At 41.3% G+C, this 19,802-nt stretch overlaps 3 protein-coding genes across 3 annotated transcripts in view; all 3 read right to left on the reverse strand.

Moving 5' to 3' along the window:
* The window catches only part of LOC118770716 (tripartite motif-containing protein 16-like), a 3,241-nt gene extending 2,236 nt beyond the window's left edge, over positions 1-1,005 (reverse strand). The window contains exons 1-2 of the mRNA XM_036518485.1: positions 709-1,005; positions 415-618 (exon numbers count right to left, since the gene is read on the reverse strand). Coding sequence (XP_036374378.1) covers positions 415-618; positions 709-1,005 — 501 coding nt within the window. The remainder of the gene's footprint in view (positions 1-414; positions 619-708) is intronic.
* Positions 1,006-4,239: 3,234 nt separating this feature from the next.
* Positions 4,240-7,796, reverse strand: LOC118769766 (tripartite motif-containing protein 16-like). The gene is made up of 6 exons (XM_036517071.1): positions 7,206-7,796; positions 6,830-6,925; positions 6,356-6,589; positions 5,963-6,122; positions 4,923-4,982; positions 4,240-4,766 (listed from the first exon to the last, which is right to left on the reverse strand). The coding sequence occupies exons 1-6, from the start codon at positions 7,794-7,796 to the stop codon at positions 4,240-4,242; spliced, it is 1,668 nt and encodes a 555-aa protein (XP_036372964.1).
* Positions 7,797-15,666: 7,870 nt separating this feature from the next.
* Positions 15,667-18,590, reverse strand: LOC118796359 (tripartite motif-containing protein 16-like). Its single transcript, XM_036555207.1, has 6 exons — positions 18,000-18,590; positions 17,624-17,719; positions 17,166-17,399; positions 16,866-17,025; positions 16,615-16,665; positions 15,667-16,196 (listed from the first exon to the last, which is right to left on the reverse strand). The coding sequence occupies exons 1-6, from the start codon at positions 18,588-18,590 to the stop codon at positions 15,667-15,669; spliced, it is 1,662 nt and encodes a 553-aa protein (XP_036411100.1).
* Positions 18,591-19,802: the final 1,212 nt, after the last annotated feature.

Below are 19,802 nucleotides of genomic sequence, written 5' to 3' on the forward strand. Positions count from 1 at the left end.
ATATATATATTTATATATATATATATATATAGAAGCTTTTATATATATCTCTGTATATATATATATATATATATATATATATATATAGAGAGAGAGAGAGAGAGAGAGAGAGAGAGAGAGAGAGAGAGAGTTGTACAGAATTGGGCTGGCTTTATGTAGTAAGTCGAGCCTCTAAAATGTGTTTAAGGGAACTGCATTCTTCAGCTGTGTTGATTCAGGGAGTGAATAAGGGGGATCAGAGCTGACACTGAGAGGTGGCTTGTCTTCACTTCCTGACACTTCATCACTGGAGACCAAATGTTCATTTGATGATTTCAATATTAAAAACCATAACTTTAAGTGCCTAAGTTATTCATCATCAGCTTTGCAATATACTGTATCAGAGAACTCCTTGAAAGGTGTTGTGTTCCTTACCTGTTTTTCAGTTCTCTCTGCTACAGCTGAGACTGTATCATGGCTTCTGTGTTCATCCATCACACACAGTAGACAGATACACTGCTGATCAGTACGACAGTAAACCTCCAGCAGTTTGTCATGATGAGAGCAGATCTTCTCCTGTAGCTCTCTAGTGGCTTGGACCAGTTTGTGCTTCTTAAATGCAGGAGATTCATTGTGAGGCTGGAGGTGAGTTTCACAGTAAGAGGCCAGACACACCAAACAGGATCTGACAGCTTTGTGCTTTCTTCCAGTGCAGACATCACACGCCACATCTCCAGGTCCAGCGTAACAGTGAGCAGGAAGAGCAGCTTGGAGTCCCATCTTCTTTAATTTTTCCACCATAGCAGCCAGTATGGTGTTTCTGCCCAGAACAGGCCTTGGGGTAAAGGTCTGTCTGCACTGGGGACAACTGTACATACCAGTATGATCATCCTGATCCCAGCAGCCCTTAATACAGCCCATGCAGTAACTGTGTCCACAGTGAATAGTAACTGGATCCTTCAGTACATCCAGACAGACTGGACAGCTGAAATGATCCTGGTCCAGAAGATCCTCAGCTTGAGCCATTTTACTGCACGCTGATAAAGACCGAATTTAGTTTCGTTTCTCTGAAACTGCAAGTGTGTGAAAGAGATAGAGAGAGAGCGCGAGAATGGGAGTGACTTCCTGATTCTGCCCACAACTGCAGGAGGTGTGGTGTTGGACTGAAGCCAGACTGAGAGAAGCAGGAAGTGCAGAGAGTGGGTGGACTTTGACCAGTTCATACCTCACACTCACACACACAATCGCCCTCACTGTTGTGCTGCTGCTCATAGCTTTTTGTCTTGACAGAACTCTGTTCCTACTGTTATATTCAATTCAAGGGACAGGACTTTTTCATGAGGGAGCGTGTCACCCAAGCCATGTTAGCAGAAGCCATTATACACCTTATTGAATGCCAGCTGATATTGGTAAATGTTACAAATTTCTGGCCAACCCTGAGACCACGTCTCCCCCACTGCAGGATCATCCACCCCAGCTCCCCAAGCAGTCACAGACAAGATGAGTACTGTAGGTGTAACAGTATTTTTATAGAGAGGTCCTGTAAGACCTCTGTGGCTCAGGTAGTCAAACTCTCTGGATTTTGTGTGTGGATTGACAGTGTGGTTTAGTGATAGAGGAGCTGGTCTAGCTAACAGACAGTTGTAGGTTTGACTTGCAGCCAGGTTTTTTCCTTGAGTTAAATTATTAACTTGATCTGATTCAGTATTTATCCAGCTGATCAGGATCTAAGTGGAAGTAGAGAAGCATACCTGATAAGAAAAGATGAAAAATGCATGGTTCTCAAATCAATGACACCTCCTTCCATTATTGACTTGGAAAGCGTAGCTGATCATCACAGACACATTCTTTCTTCCTGATTTAAATTAGTCTATTTTTAAATCAGTATAGTAAATTTTGTTTCTGACTTTATTAAGTAGATGGTCTTCAGTAAAGGTGGAGTGTGTGTCTGTTTGTGTTGGGGCTGGCAGTGTGTGTAAGACAGGGTGACATTTCATTGTTGGCTCTGGTTGAGAGTTAGATAAATGAAGTCATGATGGGTTTTTTTTTTTTAACTTTGAGCCTGAGATGAATTTTGAAAGGAGCACAGGGCACTCAGAATGCACTCCAGCAGATGAATTTTTTTTGTTTTTTTTTTACAGTTAACTTGGCTAATGCATCTTCTGTGCTGGTGAACTGCCTCTGCATGCGCTAATGCAGGTGTGCCTATTTAACATTAAAATAAAGAAACATACAGAAATACACATCCAATACCACATGTAAACACACTTCAAAAAAAATTCTGCTTTGGTTTTTAATTATCTTCATGATGGCAGCAGACTGTACAGGCTATGAATCCCAGCAAGAAGCTGCATTTATTCTCATATCCTGAAGAGGGCAGGAACATACTACATATGCAAAATTGAGAAACTACACACACCCCCTGCAGCCATACAGTCTTTCCTTTTTTTACCCTTTTTTTACCCTTATGTTTAACACTGATTGATGTTAAAGACCTTGCCTCACCATGACAACCTCTGCACTTGAGCAGGAAGCACATCCAATACAGCTGTTTTTCACAATGCAAGCCCTAGAGTGAGCTAGAGTGGAGCAGACACTCGTTGGTGGATAGATGTCACTCCACTGACATCACCTGAGCAACTCGCTGGCAGTGATGAGCGCTGAAACAACTGGGTGCCTGAGACCGGTGAGATGAAGAGGCCTTGGCCGGCATACGCATCCCTATCCCTGACAGGAATGCAGCTGCTGCTTCCCGGGTTGGCCACCAGATGGCCGTATGACTTCCTTGTTTTCTCCATGTCTCATTTACTTCATGTGTTTCACCTGTGTTGATTAGTTATTGTTTGCACCTGTGTTCACTGCTATTTAAGTTCTACCCTTTGTTCCTGTCTGTGCTCAGTCTTGAATTGCCATACCTTGTCTGTGTGTACTCTGGCCCAAGCCCATTAGTATTATGTCAGTGCCCAGTAAAGATATTTTTTTTGAAATAAAACCTCTTGAGTCTCGAGTCATCTCTGCATTTGGGTTCTCTGTGCTCCTTGCCACAATCCCCAGGGGAATGAATCCAAATTGCTCTTCTGCTGTGGGCTGCAGGTCATTGGTGGCTGATGATATGACTGGTATCCAGCTTGGTCAGCACAGCCAGTACTTGCAGACTGAGCTCCTCCCACCTATTTGTTATCTTTATTTCCACTAAAACCACAGCTGCAGTCAGATGTTTGGAATAAGGTGAATGAAGACAGATTTTGTAAAAATGACAGTGACCGTCAATCTGTAGCATTTTTGACTTTGCTTTCAGTGTTACGATATATAAGAATATTACTTCATGAATTTCACATCTTGCAAAATGCTGATGTACATTTAAAAAAGCACCATGCCATGTTTATTTGCATGCCTCTGTTTTAATATCATTTTTAAAACATTACAAAACAACGTTGAAGTAATTTGAGCTTTATCAATTAAATTAATCAAAAATAGAATTCTAACATTTATTCATGCTGGTATTCACACTGGTGATATCAGCTTCAAGAGCCCATAGAAGCCCCTCTTGCTCCTGTTCAGACCAAATTCATATTTGGAAAAGTATGAGTGGAAACACAGAAGCTGTAGAAATATAATAAGCAACCTGCAATGTTAATATACACTATATGGACAAAAGTATTCGGATGGGGTTGAGGTCAGGGCTCTGTGCGGGCCAGTCAAGTTCTTCCACACCGAACTCATCAAACCATGTCTTTATAGTCCTTGCTTTGTGCACTGGGGCACAGTCATGTTGGAATAGAAAAGGGCCTTCCCCAAACTGTTGCCACAAGTCGGAAGCATAGCATTGTCAAAAATGTCTTGGTATGCTGAAGCATTAAGATTGCCCTTCACTGGAGATAAGGGGCCTAGCCCAAACACTGAAAAACGGGTGTGGCCAAATACTTTTGTCCATATAGTGTATGTTGTAGCAACAGTGTAGAACTTATGTGAGTTCATATTAAATGACAGGGAATTAACAACAATGAACCCTGCCAGATTATACATACTATTTTCAGCCCCAAAATTTTCATTATTAAAGTGGATTAAAATATACTACTGATCCAAAAAGACTGATGAAAACAGACTGATGTCTGCAGTAGACAGAGATTGATTTTCTACAATCTTATTTCAGGTGTATTCTAATTCAGCCAAAATCTTTTTATTGGCGTCCTCTTCAGTTTTAATTGAGGTGAATTCTCCAGCTATATCATCTTCAGTTTTAAATCAGCTCTTCTACAATCACAGATCACACAGTTTCAAAGTAGACTTTTTCTTTACTCTAAACCCAGGATAGAGGGGCTGAGTGAATGTTTTCTGGACTCTGTGGAGGAGGGTCATTGTGTCAGAGACGCTGTAGAAGGACAGAGTTCCTGCCCTGTGATCCAGGTACACCCCTATTCTGGAGGAGGTAGGCGGAGTAGGGATGAAAGTATGCTCATTAGCATGCCTGAAGTAGAATTTGGCAGGAGAGCAGTCCAAACTCCAGGAATTTTTATTGTGTCCAAGGAGAGATTCATCACCTAAACCTCCCCTGCATATCGCTTTATACGAGACTGCTATATAAACCTGCCTCCCACTCCACTCAACCTCCCAGTAACAGCGTCCAGACAGACCCTCTCTGCACAGCACTTGGCCCCAATAATAAAATCTCTCATAATGCTGCGGATACCCATGCCAAATTTCAGTCCGTGTCACCTCTCTGTTCCCTGGGGACAGAACATGTTCTCTGTGCGCTGTGTTGGGGTCCAGGGTAAGGTGGCAGGAATCTTAGAATGGAAAATCAGAAGGATTATTCACGGTTTGTCAATTTTCATCAGTAACAATATTTTACACTTCTACATCTCTCTGGTTTGTTTCTTACAATTTGTGTGTTTTTCCTTATTCTTAAAATTTGTCATCCTTAGGTTTCATTAGGGACTCACATTGCAAGAAGTCGTCTCTGGTTTGGGCTTCTGGAATCGGTAACACATTCACTTCTTTCACTGCGAAAACAGACAGAGACACGTAGACTTGACAGTGAATTCAGGACACAAAACAGTACTGTCATACATTTCCAATAACGTCATCAGAACCCAATATTCTGACTGTGGTTAAGATATTATTGAAGGAGGCTAAGGAGATGGTCTCCTTAAACTTGGCAAACATGTCAGGACTGCAGCATCTTAAGCCGGTTGTTTTTGTTTCCCCTCCATGTGTTCATGTTTACTGTTTCCCTGTGTTCCTGTCCTGCCCTGCTCTCCGCCCTATCTCCGCCCACCTGATTACCCGATCGTCTCCACCTGCCTGCCCGCGCACCTGCATCCCATCTCCTCATCAGCCGAGCCCTATATCTACCCTGCTTGTTTTCTTGTCCTGTTGCCAGTTCATCTCAGTCTTCTGTTACACTACTCGCTGTTCTTTTTCCTGTTTCTGCCTGCCGGTTCTGTTGCCTTGCCTGTTTTGCTCAACTTCGTGTTCTCGGATCTGATTTTTGGTACTGGTCTCTGTGTTTTTCTGGTTTTGGACTGTGCCTGTTTTGACCCCGTTTTTGGATACCCTTTGGAATACCCTTCGTGTACCAGTCTTCCCTTTCTGCGTCTGAGTCCCAGCCTGAGTTCTGACAAAACAAATTTGCTTCAGCCAAATTAAATTTGTTTGCAAATTGTGAAATACAACATAATCACACAATCATTTTACAATGTTTTGGAGCACATCATACATTTGAATAAAATACAAACATAAATCCATGGACAGGTTACAACAGAAACAATGTAATTTAAAGTGGATGACATCATTGATCAGTTTTGCAACGCCAGGTGAAGTAAAATATATTTACAAGGGTAGACAGCTTCTTTTGTTAATGCCACCCTCTCACTTACAATGTACTTAGCTGAGGGACCCCAATTAAAAGGTCTGTTTCCCCAGGTATATGTATCCTGGGTTATATGAAATACAAAGAACAAAAAAATTCTGCTGTGATGACCTTCTTGCGAGATGTGGAACATTTCTCCTTTGAAGACATCCTCTAGTTGCTCTTTCAGCTCTGAGACATATTTTTTCACAGCCTTAAAAGAGGAGTGTGGATTGATAGTGATGCTAGATAAATCTCCAGGCCCTGGAGGGTCCCAGAGGGATGGGAAACTCTAAAAAGACAGAGAAAGCAATAAGAATTTAGACTGGCTGACAGACAGTCCTAACAAGCAAACAGGAAAACTAACAGGAAACTATACTATCACTGTGTCAGTGTACTCCAACCCACAGCCATATCCGCTCCAGCACACATTGATGAGGGGAGATCAGGAGCAGCTCCAGTGGAGAGGTCTTTGTGTGACACCCCCTTCTGTACTATAGATTGTGAGAGAACCAGTGATGCTACCTGGAGGAAATGGATGTGATCCTCTGTGTGTGAAAGCTGCTCCAGCTCAGCATCTCTCCTCTTCAGCTCAGCAATCTCCTGCTCCAGTTTCTCCAGGAGTCTTTCAGCCTGACTCACTGCAGCCTTCTCCTGATCTCTGATCAGCTCTTTCACCGCAGAACGCCTTCTCTTAATGGAGTGGATCATCTCAGTAAAGATCCTCTCACTGTCCTCCACTGCTGCCTGTGCAGAGCACTGTTAGAAGACACAGAGAGAGCAGGGCTGTACATTTTAACTCGGCCTTTCACCCAGCTCTTACTGAGACCCCGGACAGCCTATTTCCCACAACATGGCTCAGTGGAATTGAGCCCCGCAGGGGTAGAAAGTGGCCCAACACTGGGCTCCTCACTGACTGATTGGAGGAGAGCCCTGACTGAGCCCTGAAATGGCTCTTCCAGCAACCAGCTGTTGTCTCCTCCTCTGGTCAGTACCCACCGTGAGTGACTCCACAGCCTGTCTCAGATCCTGCAGCTCCTTCTCTCTCTCCTGGATTCTCTGCTGGAATTTCCTCTGTGTCGCCCCCAGCTGCTTCTGTGATGAAAGTTTTCCCTCTTTATTTTATACTGTATTCATAACTTTTAATTAAAATGATCACATTCCAAACATACATATCCATTATACTGTGAATTACTTGAGGTCATTATCTAGAACTATCCTGGCCTTAAGTAATGTCCATTTAACAGATTCAAATAAAAAATAACAATGAAATTTAAACATTCCTAGCAATGACACAGAACTTGTGAATTTGAAGGTTTAGCAACACATAACGAAACATATCAGAGAGCTACAACTAAAGAGTTCCAGTCCTCACCTGTTTCTCGGTCCTTTCTGCTTCACCTGAGACTGTATCATGGCTTCTGTGCTCCTCCATAGTACACTGATAACAGATACACTGCTGATCAGTACGACAGTAAACCTCCAGCAGTTTCTTATGTTGAGGACAAATAGTCTCCTGAAGGTGTCCAGTGGCATTGATGAGATTATGTGTCTTTCCTGGATCAAGGTCGTTATGAAGTTTGAGGTGAGTTTCACAGTAAGAGGCCAGACACACCAAACAGGACCTCACAGCTTTGCGCTTTCTCTCAGTGCAGACATCACACGCCACGTCTCCAGGTCCAGCATAACAGTGAGCAGGAGGAGCAGCTTGGAGTCCCATCTTCTTTAATTTTTCCAACATAGCAGCCAGTATGGTGTTTCTGCCCAGAACAGGCCTTGGGGCAAAGGTCTGTCTGCACTGGGGACAGCTGTACATACAAATAAGATCATCCTGATCCCAGTAGCCTTTAATGCAGCCCATACAGTAACTGTGTCCACAGGGAATAGTCACCGGATCCTTCAGTACATCCAGACAGATTGGACAGCTGAACTGGTCCTGATCCAGTAGATCTACAGCTTCAGCCATTTTACCGCATACACCAATAGAGACTGAGTTTAGTTTAGTTTGAAACTGAAAACTGAAAGTGTGCGAAAGAGAGAGAGAGAGAATGGGAGTGACTTCCTGGTTCTGCCCACACCTGCAGGAGGTGTGGGCAGAAAGTGTAAAGTGTAGAGTGGGTGGACTTTGACCAGTTCATAACTCACACTCTCACACGCAATCACCCTCACTGCTAAGAACTTGAATTCAATATTTAATATTTAAAGACATCGGAGAGGATTACTGATCCTACTGTTCTTTTTCTCTGTAGAAGGTCATATGTGGTTTGTTGAGGGCAGTACCATAATATATGCAGTACTTCCTGTAGAAAGGATCTGTCTCCTTCAATTCCCCATATCCCAAACTCGATGCCAAGTGTATGGTGGCTTTGTGTCCCAGTGCCCACAGGGTCACTGCTGCAGTGAGAGCAAAGCCGGCCCGTACTACAGGAGTATGTATGCGTGTATGTATGCATTGATACAGTTAGAAAGGGCGTAGGAGAGAGTTTGATATTGGGGGGGACACAACTTGCTATGAATTGTATGTCTGTATATGTAATCCCAGTCCTTAAAGGAGCATAATATCTTGATTGAAGAATAAAACAATATCAGGATGGCTTGAAATAAGAAGGTATGCACGTGCAAACACCGCTTAAGTGCTTTCAAGAAGAGCTGCACACCTCTGTTACTACTAAGCTCACCTGGACATAGGAGATGCACATCTGGGGCAGAGTTTGCCCAACTTGAAGGTGTCACCCAACTAATAACTAATAAGATGTGTCTTATTAGGCCTATATAAGAGTTAACTTAATTTCCTAGTGGAGATGGAAAGTGTATGACACTAATCCACATAACCAAATGTCACACTTTGATGTAATGATGGCATGCTATCCAATCACAGCAGAAGACTACCAGTTATGGACTACACACAGCAGACAGGTTTTCCCTCACTGTATAGCCAAGGAAAACAGGTGCAACGTTGATGAAAATCTATGGCCTTGAACAACAGGAAAGCGTGGAAGTACAGTACATACTGTGTGAACGTTTTTTGTTTAACTTAATTAAAACATGTATTCATCTGCAGTTTCTAAAACTTAAAATGTCTACTGAATACTGTGGTGAAGTTTTCCTCACAAAGTTGGTCACACAATTCTCCCACCGGTATTACTAGCTAGCTAGCTGATACCTCACTAACCTAACTTATCTAACCTAAAGTACCTAACTTTATCTCAGCAATAGGCCTATATCAGTGACGAAACAGGTGGCTAGCTAACGTTAGCTTGTCCATTAACGACCAGCGAAATAAGTAACAAGCTAACGTTATGTATGGAAATTTACAACATACTGAAACAGAATACCGTTCAGTAGTAGGCTACAGAGAATTTGATACCGAAAATAGCGTGCGGTGAGTAGCCCAGAATACTTTCTACGTCCTTGATTTACAAAGGCGGTTACCTCGTGAAGTCAAATGTTTTTTTAGCCCAGTGCTTTTTAAACGACTGTTGTAGCCAGAGTCTCTGGCTGTGTCGTCCCGGTTAATCTGCTGTGTCAACGAGCGGGAGCCCTGAGTTATCTTCGAAATTAAAAACCTGTTTAATGGGTTTATTGTGCTTGCGGTCGTCGTTTAACATGAATTCAACGTATCCTGAAATCAATTTTTATTTAACGTACAGTAGTTTCAACAGTACAGAAACTAGCTAGCTAATAGCCCAGGATACAATCGCTATCGCCAAATTATTCAAAGATGACTAACGTGAAAACTGGTCGCTAAATAAATCCACACACGCCTATCACTATCATCTACCATACAGTCTTTACACCAGAAACGATGTAATGTCTGTTTTTCCTTTTCTTTTCTTTTCCCGGGGAGCGGTGCATGTTTAAGGCTTAGGTTCAAGTTGATGGTTCTTGCGTGTTTTTGATAATGATCCAGTCAGTAGAAGTGGCGCGCTCACAAAACGTGATCAGGGAGAACGATATTCCGTCTCGAAATTAAACTTTTATTCTAAATTTGCCGGTTGTTGTGACACGACTACAAATTATGTTTCTACTCATTTAGTTAAATTAATTTATTGGAGAACTAAACATTAAAACTAACATGCTTGGTTTTAATGTTTGAGAACATATAACATGTTTCATTATGAGTTATTCTGTGTAATCAAGTCTCCACTCAAGCAAACACGGTTTACAAGAGGTCGCTTATATTCTGAGCAGACATGCAATTTAAAAGAAAAGGAAATAATCCTCATATTTTTTTAAAAAAGAAATTAATACTTAGGCATCAACTTCACTATTTATGTTTGCTTAAGAAATAAATTCCAAGCATTTAAGCATAAGTATTTAGATCAAACTGTCTTTAACTGTCTTTACTGTCTTTAAATATATGTTTCCCATTATCATAACCAGATATTACCAGATTTTACTGGTACTGTGCCTGTACAGAAATATGAAGAGATAGTGGACTAACAGAGAAATGGCATAAATTGGTTCTGGAGTTTAATTACGACAAAGGGAATCAAGAACTCCAATACAACATACCTCGGGATGTTTGGGGTGAAAAACTGGTCATCTTTGTCCAGAAGCTTTATCCAGGCTTGACCTGAAATTGAACACACCAATACTGGTCAAATAATGGTCAAAATACTGGAAAGACAGAATGAAAACAGACTCTTCTTTTGATGTCAGTTACAGAAACAGCTAAATTATTTAACATATCAATAAGAACAGTATTGAAAGTTGTAACAGCGTATGCCAAACAAGGAGAAACATCATCTGGAAAGATCACTCACTCACTGACAGGAATAGATAAACACTTAACAAGATAGTTATTAAAAATCACAAAACAATGGCCTTAAAGATGACCACACACCCACATTTACACCTCTGTGACCCAGCTGTTACAGCAATTGTTCATTGTGAGCTTCACAAAGCTGATATTTATGCTTTTTAGATTTAGATTAACATAAACAAGATATTAATGATATTTACACCTATAACCAAGGCCAATGAAAAACAATGCAAGTCTTCAATCAGATTGCCTGTTCCCAGCTGTTAAACACAGTGGTGGATCTGTTATGGTCCATATGACTCTTCAAGGTAGAATTACAGCTAAAAAATACAAAGCCAATATATATGACCAGGTGCACCCTATGGTGTGCAAACTTTATTTCCTCAAGATGTTGCTGTATTCCAAGATGATAATGCCCCCATACATGCTGCTAAACTCCCCAGGATCAACTCAAGCACCATCAACAGCCTACCCAATCATTAGATCTAAACATCATTGAACATTTTATGGGAACTTCTTGAATGTGGAATGCTGAGAAGATGTCCACCCCCTTTATCTCTCAAACTAGAGGCTTTCCTTCTTGAAAACTGGCCCAATAAGCTATGAGAAATAGTTCAAAACTTGTATAACAGCACTCCAGGAGGGACAGTCTCGATCCTTATTGGTAACTAATCCAATGTGACTTTTTCATACAAACTTTTCCCAAAACCTACCTTTATCCCCAAAGGTACTAATTATCCAAAGGAGAGCAGGACAACTCAGAATGCAGCATTTGAATTATTTTTTACAACTTGACTGGTGCATTGATTGTTAGACTAAACTCAAGCAAGGAATAATTTATTTAAAAAATATGTAAAGCAGAACTGGGTTTCAGCAAGTACCTAAATGGATGATGATCATATGTGCTTATTTATCTAAATACCACCAAGGCAGTAACAATACAACATGGTTTATTTCCTCATTTAACTTCTTTTCTGACTCACAGATTCAAACCACCAGTAAGGACAGATGTCATATGTAGGGTCAAACTTGGGGGGGGGGGGTAGAACAGTAGAACTGTATTAATCCAAGTTCTATGAGCAACAGTGTCAGACTTGGTTAATAACACTCCCAGAGCAGGAAAAGCATGTGCAACAGCCCTCAAGTATCAATACAAGTTAACTTGTGCTAATCTGAAATTAAGACAACCTAGAAACTATGGGAAGTCAAATACATACAATACCATGGAGACTGAAGGGGACCCAAGATGCAGTCTGAAGAGGTGGATCTTCAGTCTGTGTCAGAAGATGGCCAGTGATTCTTCTGTCCTGACCCTCATGGAAAGTTCATTCCACCACTGAGGGACCAGCACAGACAGGTATCACGGTTGAGAGGAGCAAGCCCATTGGGAGGGGACAGTCAGTGTGATTTGCGTCTCTACCATTTTAACACTCGTCTATGACAGTTGCTAGGGGACTGGACATTTGTAGGGGATATGGTCACAGGTTGGTTGTTGGGCACCCCCAAAGGAAGGTACAGAGTTGCCTCTGGTGACTCGGATCTCCAGCTGCACACTACAACTTCTGCAGCCATGGTGATGTTTGTAGTCATGGAAACAGACGGATACTGTATCATATTATAACCTGTATGAGTTCACCCGGAGGTGTCACATTACTTGGTCTTATCCATTTATATGTATTTTGCATTTTGCTCTTTTATGAAAGAGTACTTTTCAGGCATTACAAAAGAACGGTCAGCTGCTTTCATTTTTTCAGAGCTTTAGTTTGATAAAAATGACACTCTAACACGTAATGCTCATGTCACTATTTCTGTACTTAAATCAACTTCATAAAAAAGCTCACAGCAGTCCATCCAAATCCTCTTCAGATCATCTTAACATTTAAACATGTGTGGAATGGAAAACAAGAATTTATTTCTACAAACAATGCTGAACTACAGGAAAGTGATCATAAATGTCTATATGTAAATGACACTTATTCCATGCCAGATTAAAAACTCTTAACGTGCATAATTATGTTAAACACCATATTTACAAGAGACGTTTTTCATCATTAAAGTGGATTAAACTGCTTTGGATGTTGATTTCTCTCAGCTGACAGAGATTGAACATATTTTCTAAAGCCTCATATTTCCTTCTCTGTTCTCCTCAGACAGGCGGAGCTCTCTATATGCAGCATTGGGGTCCAGTGTGAGCTGACAGGAATCTGATGGCAGAGATGTGAGAAGAGATCCAGTGTTTATAATCAGCAATATTTTTTTAAAAAACATCTTTCTCCAGATCATTTTGTAAGGCCCTAGTATTTCCTTATTTTCACATGTAGGTGTGCATGTGTGTTTGAAGTATATCTTTTGGCAAAGGAAAACAAAACTCACATTGTAAGAAGTCCTCTCTGGTCCTGGGCTCTAAAATATGGACTTCTTTCACTGTGTGGGGAGAGGGGGGGGGGGAGGGGGAGATAAGAGAATACTGAAAATGAAGTATCTGAAAAACATTGAATGCATACAGTATCTGTATGATTAAGAATGTCAGTTATGCTGTATCTGAATTTAATTTTTTATATGTATGAAACCAGCAAGATAATTTTGCTTAAAATTATTACAGACCTAATTCAGACATTTTTATGAAGTCCTCCTTGCAGATTTCCTTCATTTGCTCTTTCAGTTCAGATACAGTTTTTTTTTCACGGCCTAAAAAGAGAAGTTTGGATTGAACTCTGGGTAATTCTCCAGGTCCAGGAGAGGCACAGAGACACTGACAGCTCTACAAAATGCACAGAGAGAAAGAGAGAGAGAGAGCAAGAGAGAGAGAGAGAGAGAGAGATACAAAGAGTGGATCAAATATTCCAGTCAGGCAATGAATGAGGAGCGGTTCCACTGGACTGTACTGCAGACTGTCAGAGAGCCAGTGATGTTACCTGCAGGAAATGGATGTATTCATCTGTGTGTGAAAGCTGCTCCAGCTCAGCCTCTCTCCTCCTCAGCTCAGCAATCTCTTGCTCCATTCACTCTGAATGGCCTTTCACTCAGCTCTTACTGAGACCCCGGATTGAGCCCCACAGGGTTGGAAAGTGACCCAACACTAGGCTCCTCACTGGCTGACTGGAGGAGAGGCTTGACTGAGCCCTGAAATGGCTCTTTCCAGCAGCCGGCTGTTGTCTTCTTCTCTGGTCAGTACCCACCATGAGTGACTCCACAGCCTGTCTCAGATCCTGCAGCTCCTTCTCTCTCCTGGAATTTTTTCTGTGTTTCTCCCAATTGCTTCTGTGGAATGTTTTTCCACAGAAGCACTAAGGAGGGGCAATTCACTTCAGACACCCAACTCCAGTGAATTGTCCTTCTCATCAGATTCCTATTCAAATGAGTATGCATACATTTGTATAACATGCTGCTCAGCTATGAATGGAGTTGGTTTTAGAGGTAGAGAATTAGCTGCTCCAGCCAAGTTGATTCCCATTCAAAATCCACAAGCCTTTATTATATAACACCAATTTCAATCCTGTATTATTTCAATCCTGTATTATCCTGTATAAAAGGCATAACCGTAACTGTGTAAGGAATGGCCACAGTTATTAATCATTATTGTACATTAAAGTATGTCAGATGACAAATTGTTATAGTACTTACATGACTCTTAGTCCTTTCTCATTCAGCTGAGAGGATGTCATGGTCTCTGTTCATCCATTGTACACAGCAGACAGAAAAACTGCTGATCAGTACTCCCAGGTAAACTCCAACCTCAGAGATATCAGGGATTCATGGCTTTTAAAGAAGCCTTGTTTTCTAAACATACAGAGGATTAAACAGTGACTCTGGACTGACAGTGTGGTGCAGTGGTTAACAACCTGAGCTGACTAACAGAGCCTAGCCAGTAACTTGAACTGAATATTTACGCATACATTACGTTTTGTCATTTAGCAGATACTCTTATCCAGAGCAACTTACAAAGGTGCATACAAGAAGGTTAGGCTAAGAGCAGAGATATATGTTATATGCTGTTGTTGTTGTATGTATATGCGTATGCTTATGTATATTTTAGGTGCAACAGGAAGTTTGAGGTTGTAGCATGAATTTTTAGACTTCAGTGCCAGCTGAATCAAGATGAGGTTTGAACCAAGTTGTTTTCAGTCTGCAGATGTTAGTCAGAGATTCTGCAGTTCTGACTGTCATGGGGAGGTCATTCCACCAAAGGGGATGGAATCCAGTTGATTCCATATTTGATATTTATCCACTTTATCAAAACATTAGTTAAAGCTTATGATGGTTCCATGCATGCTTCTATTTTAAAGTACTATTTAAAATGTTAAAAAAAGAAAAACAGTAGCTTTTAAGATTAAGCAATAAGTTTATTAACAATGGCATTGCAACAATTATTTGTGTTTCACCATTTCTGTGGTGAAATCAGCTTCACAAAAAAAAAAAAACTAATGGCCATCCCTCCCACTCCTGCTCAGACCACCTTCACATCTGGACACAAACCACAATGTGTGGAAACCAAGGATCTGTATTCACTGCTAGAACATACACACAGCCGTGGGACGAATCCTGTTCTCTGACTCAACACACTCAACCGTGAATATACAATCAAGCAAAAGAAAAAAATGCAATCTTTTATTCTCAAATTAGTCCAAAAGCAACAGAATAAATTGAAAAAACTGCAAGTAAATTAGACTCTTGGATGCAACCAGTGTATCGATGGTGAGCAATGTTGCAATAACCACAACTTTTCTTCTCAGCTAGAGCACTGATCTCTAAATGAAACCAGCACATGCGCAGCATCTCTAGTAAAGACATTACCAGTGTGTCTCTACACTGTGACCTTAAGAGGACCAGGCAGCTAAGACATTGAACCTGAACACAATTACCAGGACAGCAAAACTCACCTCTGGCTCTGCTGCGGTCATTATGCAAAAACAAGCTCCAGACGCAAGATTAACTTTTCATCTTGTCAGAAGGACGCTTCTAAGTTACATTTTCATTTGCAGTATTTACACGGAATTTAATTTCATGTTTGTACCTACATATTTCTAAATATGTAGTCCCCCTCTGATCAAGACTGCTGAATGACCTTCTCTCATCTCCTGTAATGCACTTTTATGCCAGAAGTAATACCCAGCCAAAATCCAGGAAAAACAGGCTGAGTGAATGTGGTCTTGACTCTGTGGAGGAGGGTCATTGTGTCAGAGATGCCATAGAAGGACAGAGTTCCTGCCCTGTGATCCAGGTACACTCCTATTCTTGAAGAGGGGAGGGCAGGGATTTTAGTGCTCTTATTATTGTGCCAGAAAGAGTAACTGGAAGGATAGCAGCTCAAACTCCAGGACTTGTCATTCCGTCCTAAAGATGAGTCATCAGCTCCTCCTTTCCTGCTGATGTCTTTGTATGAGACAGCTATTTCTACCCCATTCTCCCCACTCCACTCAGCCTCCCAGTAGCACTGTCCAGACAGACCCTCTCTGGACAGCACTTGAGACCAGTGGGCAAATCTCTCTGGATGATCAGGATATGCCAAGATCTCTCTTCCACGTGCCACCACTCTGTTCCCTTCAGACAGACGGAGGTTTCTGTGCGCTGTGTCAGGGTCCAGTGTGAGCTGACAGGCATCTGGTTTAAGAGATATGAGAAGACATCTACAGTTTACAATCAACAATAAACTCTTTATAAGCTCTCTCTCTCATTTTGTAATGCCCTAATTATATATATATATATATATATATATATATATATATATATATATATATATATATATATATATATAACTTCCACATTTTAGTCCTAGTTATTGATGCTGTATTTGTACTTTCATATTCTGCACTGATTATTGTTCTATATCCTCTTTCTGCCAGTTTACAGCTTCATTTCAATATTCGGTATTTTCAGACTCTTTGCAAGCTATTGGTGCTGTGTTTTCAGCAAATAAGATTGCGTGCGTGCGTGCCTGTGTGCGTGCCTGTTTGTGTGTGTGTTTGTGTATTGTGTGTTCATTACCTAAAGCTGAAAATTTCAGAGGTAACAGACTCACATTTTAAGAAGTCCTGCCTGTTCCAGGGCTCTATAATATGGACTTCTTTCACTGTGTGGAGAGAGAGGGAGAGAGGGGAGGAGGCAGAGAGACAAGGGACACATGAGGATCCTGACAATAATAATCTGAAGCTGGTGCATATTTTATCTGTACAATTTTAAGAAAGATATTCATTTTAATTTCACTTAATTTTCCATTTATAAACAGTATGTGTAAAAAACAAGACACTGTTGCTTAAAACTATTACAGACCTGATTCAGACATGTTTAGTAGTTTCTTCTTGCAGACGTCCTCCAGTCGCACTTTCAGTTCAGAGACATATTTCCTCACAGCGTCAAAACAGAAGTGTGGATTTACAGTGACGCTGGGTACAACTCCAGGTCCAGGAGGGGCACAGAGAGACTGACAACTCTACAAGGGGCAGAGAAAAAGAAGAGGAGAGAGAGAGAGAGAGAGAGAGAGAGAGTGGACCAAATATTTCAGTCAGACAATTAATGAGGAGCAGCTCCACTGGACTGTACTGCAGACCTTCAGAGAGCCAGTAATGTTACCTGGAGGAAATGGATGTTATTGTCTGTGTGTGAAAGCTGCTCCAGCTCAGCATCTCTCCTCTTCAGCTCAGCAATCTCCTGCTCCAGTTGCTCCAGGAGTCTTTCAGCCCGACTCACTGCAGATTTCTCCTGATTTCTGATCAGCTCTTTCATCTCCGAATGCCTTCTCTCAATGGAGCGGATCATCTCAGTAAAGATCCTCTCGCTGTCCTCCACTGCTGCCTGTGCAGAGCGCTGTTAGGAGACACAGAGAGAGGAGGGCTGTACATGTTAACTAGGGAGCCTAACCCCAGGCAGCCTGTTCCCCACAACATGGCTCAGTGGAATTGAGCCCCGCAGGGGTAGAAAGTGGCCCAACAGCGGGCTCCTCACTGGCTGACTGGAGGAAAGCCCTGACTGAGCCCTGAAATGGCTCTCCCAGCAGTCAGCTGTTGTCTCCTCCTCTGGTCAGTACCCACCGTGAGTGACTCCACAGCCTGTCTCAGATCCTGCAGCTCCTTCTCTCTCTCCTGGATTCTCTGCTGGAATTTCCTCTGTGTCGCCCCCAGCTGCTTCTGTGATGAAAGTTTTCCCTCTTTATTTTATACTGTACTCATAACGTTTAATTAAAATGATCATATTCCAAACATACATATCCATTATACTGTGAATTACTTGAGGTCATTATCTAGAACTATCCTGGCCTTAAGTAATGTCCATTTAACAGATTCAAATAAAAAATAACAATGAAATTTAAACATTTCTAGCAATGACACAGAACTTGTGAATTTGAAGGTTTAGCAACACATAACGAAACATACCAGAGAGCTACAACTAAAGAGTTCCGGTCCTCACCTGTTTCTCGGTCCTTTCTGCTTCACCTGAGACTGTATCATGGCTTCTGTGCTCCTCCATAGTACACTGATAACAGATACACTGCTGATCAGTACGACAGTAAACCTCCAGCAGTTTCTTATGTTGAGGACAAATAGTCTCCTGAAGGTGTCCAGTGGCATTGATGAGATTATGTGTCTTTCCTGGATCAAGGTCGTTATGAAGTTTGAGGTGAGTTTCACAGTAAGAGGCCAGACACACCAAACAGGACCTCACAGCTTTGCGCTTTCTCTCAGTGCAGACATCACACGCCACGTCTCCAGGTCCAGCATAACAGTGAGCAGGAGGAGCAGCTTGGAGTCCCATCTTCTTTAATTTTTCCAACATAGCAGCCAGTATGGTGTTTCTGCCCAGAACAGGCCTTGGGGTGAAGGTCTGTCTGCACTGGGGACAGCTGTAGACACCAGTGCGATCATCTTGATCCCAGCAGCCCTTAATGCAGCCCATGCAGTAACTGTGTCCACAGGGAATAGTCACCGGATCCTTCAGTACATCCAGACAGATTGGACAGCTGAACTGATCCTGATCCAGTAGATCTACAGCTTGAGCCATTTTACCGCATACACCAATAGAGACTGAGTTTAGTTTCTCTGAAACTGAAAGTGTGCAAAAGAGAGAAAGAGAGAGAATGAGAGTGACTTCCTGGTTCTGCCCACAACTGCAGGAGGTGTGGTGTTGGATTGAAGCCAGGGGAAAAACAGAAAGTGCAGAGTGGGTGGACTTTGACAAGTTCATAACTCACACTCTCACACGCAATCGCCCCCACTGCTGTGCTGCTGTTCATAGCTTTGAGAACTCCTCTCCTACTGTTATATTCAGCTCTGGGAAACTGAATTCCAACTTTCCATTTTACAACACACTCTGGGAGAGCCTGGGTAATGATGTGACTCAGTTGTTCTACCTGCATCTGCCATTGGTGTTGTGTTGGACTAGGGCCAGGGTGAGAAGAGCTGGAAGTGCTGATAGTGGGTGGATTTTCATCAGCATTTAACACACAAATGCACAAACAATTACACACACACACAATCACCCTCGCTACTGTGTTCCTGTTCATTTGGTCATACTCTGTCTTATGGACAGTAATTACCCAGCTGATAAATGCATCCTGATATAAGCTAAGCATGTTGCAATGGATGACTGTGTCTGCTAAAAATTAAAATATAAAGTCAAATAGCATAATTCACTTTTTTATTTTTCTTGAAAATGTTTTTGAATATACCAATAAAGGTCACCTTAAAATTACTTCTGAATTTCAGTGTTTTTAAATAAAATATCATACAGAAGGAAAGGTCAATGTATTTGAATTGTTTTTTTTTTTTTTTATATATAATTATATACCCATAGATATTATATAGATATAACTAATACTTGTAGCTTTGCAGAATATGCATGTCATAATCTTAAGTAAATTAAAATGTTTCTCTGTTCCATTTGCAACCTTTAATTTAGCAATTTTGTAATTTCATAGTCTCTTTCATTTCTGTCAATCTGACGTAATATAATGACGTTTTTTTCCAAAAATTTTAAGCATTAAAATCTCTGTCAAGCTTTTCTAATTATGTAAAGCGTGTTTGAAACAGTTCTGGCATGTCAATACTCTTTCAATAGCTCCTACTATCAGTTGGGGACAACATTGTTTTTACAATTCTACATAACAGACAGAAGCTTTTGAACTTGAATTCAATATTTAAAGGCATTTACATTTTCATTTTATATAAAGACGTGAGAGATTTTTATATTGTGGATTAGGCCTGCACGATATGA

Source organism: Megalops cyprinoides, chromosome 2 (genome assembly GCF_013368585.1).
Source record: "Megalops cyprinoides isolate fMegCyp1 chromosome 2, fMegCyp1.pri, whole genome shotgun sequence".
NCBI lineage: Eukaryota > Metazoa > Chordata > Actinopteri > Elopiformes > Megalopidae > Megalops > Megalops cyprinoides.

What these genes read in the sequence shown, in the direction of transcription:
- LOC118796359 (XM_036555207.1), bottom strand. Translation starts at nt 18,590, where the DNA reads ATGGCTCAAGCTGTAGATCTACTGGATCAGGATCAGTTCAGCTGTCCA. An exon ending in ATAACATCCATTTCCTCCAG is followed by an intron (nt 17,026 to 17,165) that starts GTAACATTACTG and finishes TGCCCCTTGTAG; the next exon opens with AGTTGTCAGTCTCTCTGTGC. An exon ending in CAGGCAGGACTTCTTAAAAT is followed by an intron (nt 16,197 to 16,614) that starts GTGAGTCTGTTA and finishes CTCTTAAACCAG; the next exon opens with ATGCCTGTCAGCTCACACTG.
- LOC118769766 (XM_036517071.1), bottom strand. Translation starts at nt 7,796, where the DNA reads ATGGCTGAAGCTGTAGATCTACTGGATCAGGACCAGTTCAGCTGTCCA. An exon ending in CAGAAAGGACCGAGAAACAG is followed by an intron (nt 6,926 to 7,205) that starts GTGAGGACTGGA and finishes CTTTCATCACAG; the next exon opens with AAGCAGCTGGGGGCGACACA. An exon ending in ATCACATCCATTTCCTCCAG is followed by an intron (nt 6,123 to 6,355) that starts GTAGCATCACTG and finishes CTGTCTTTTTAG; the next exon opens with AGTTTCCCATCCCTCTGGGA.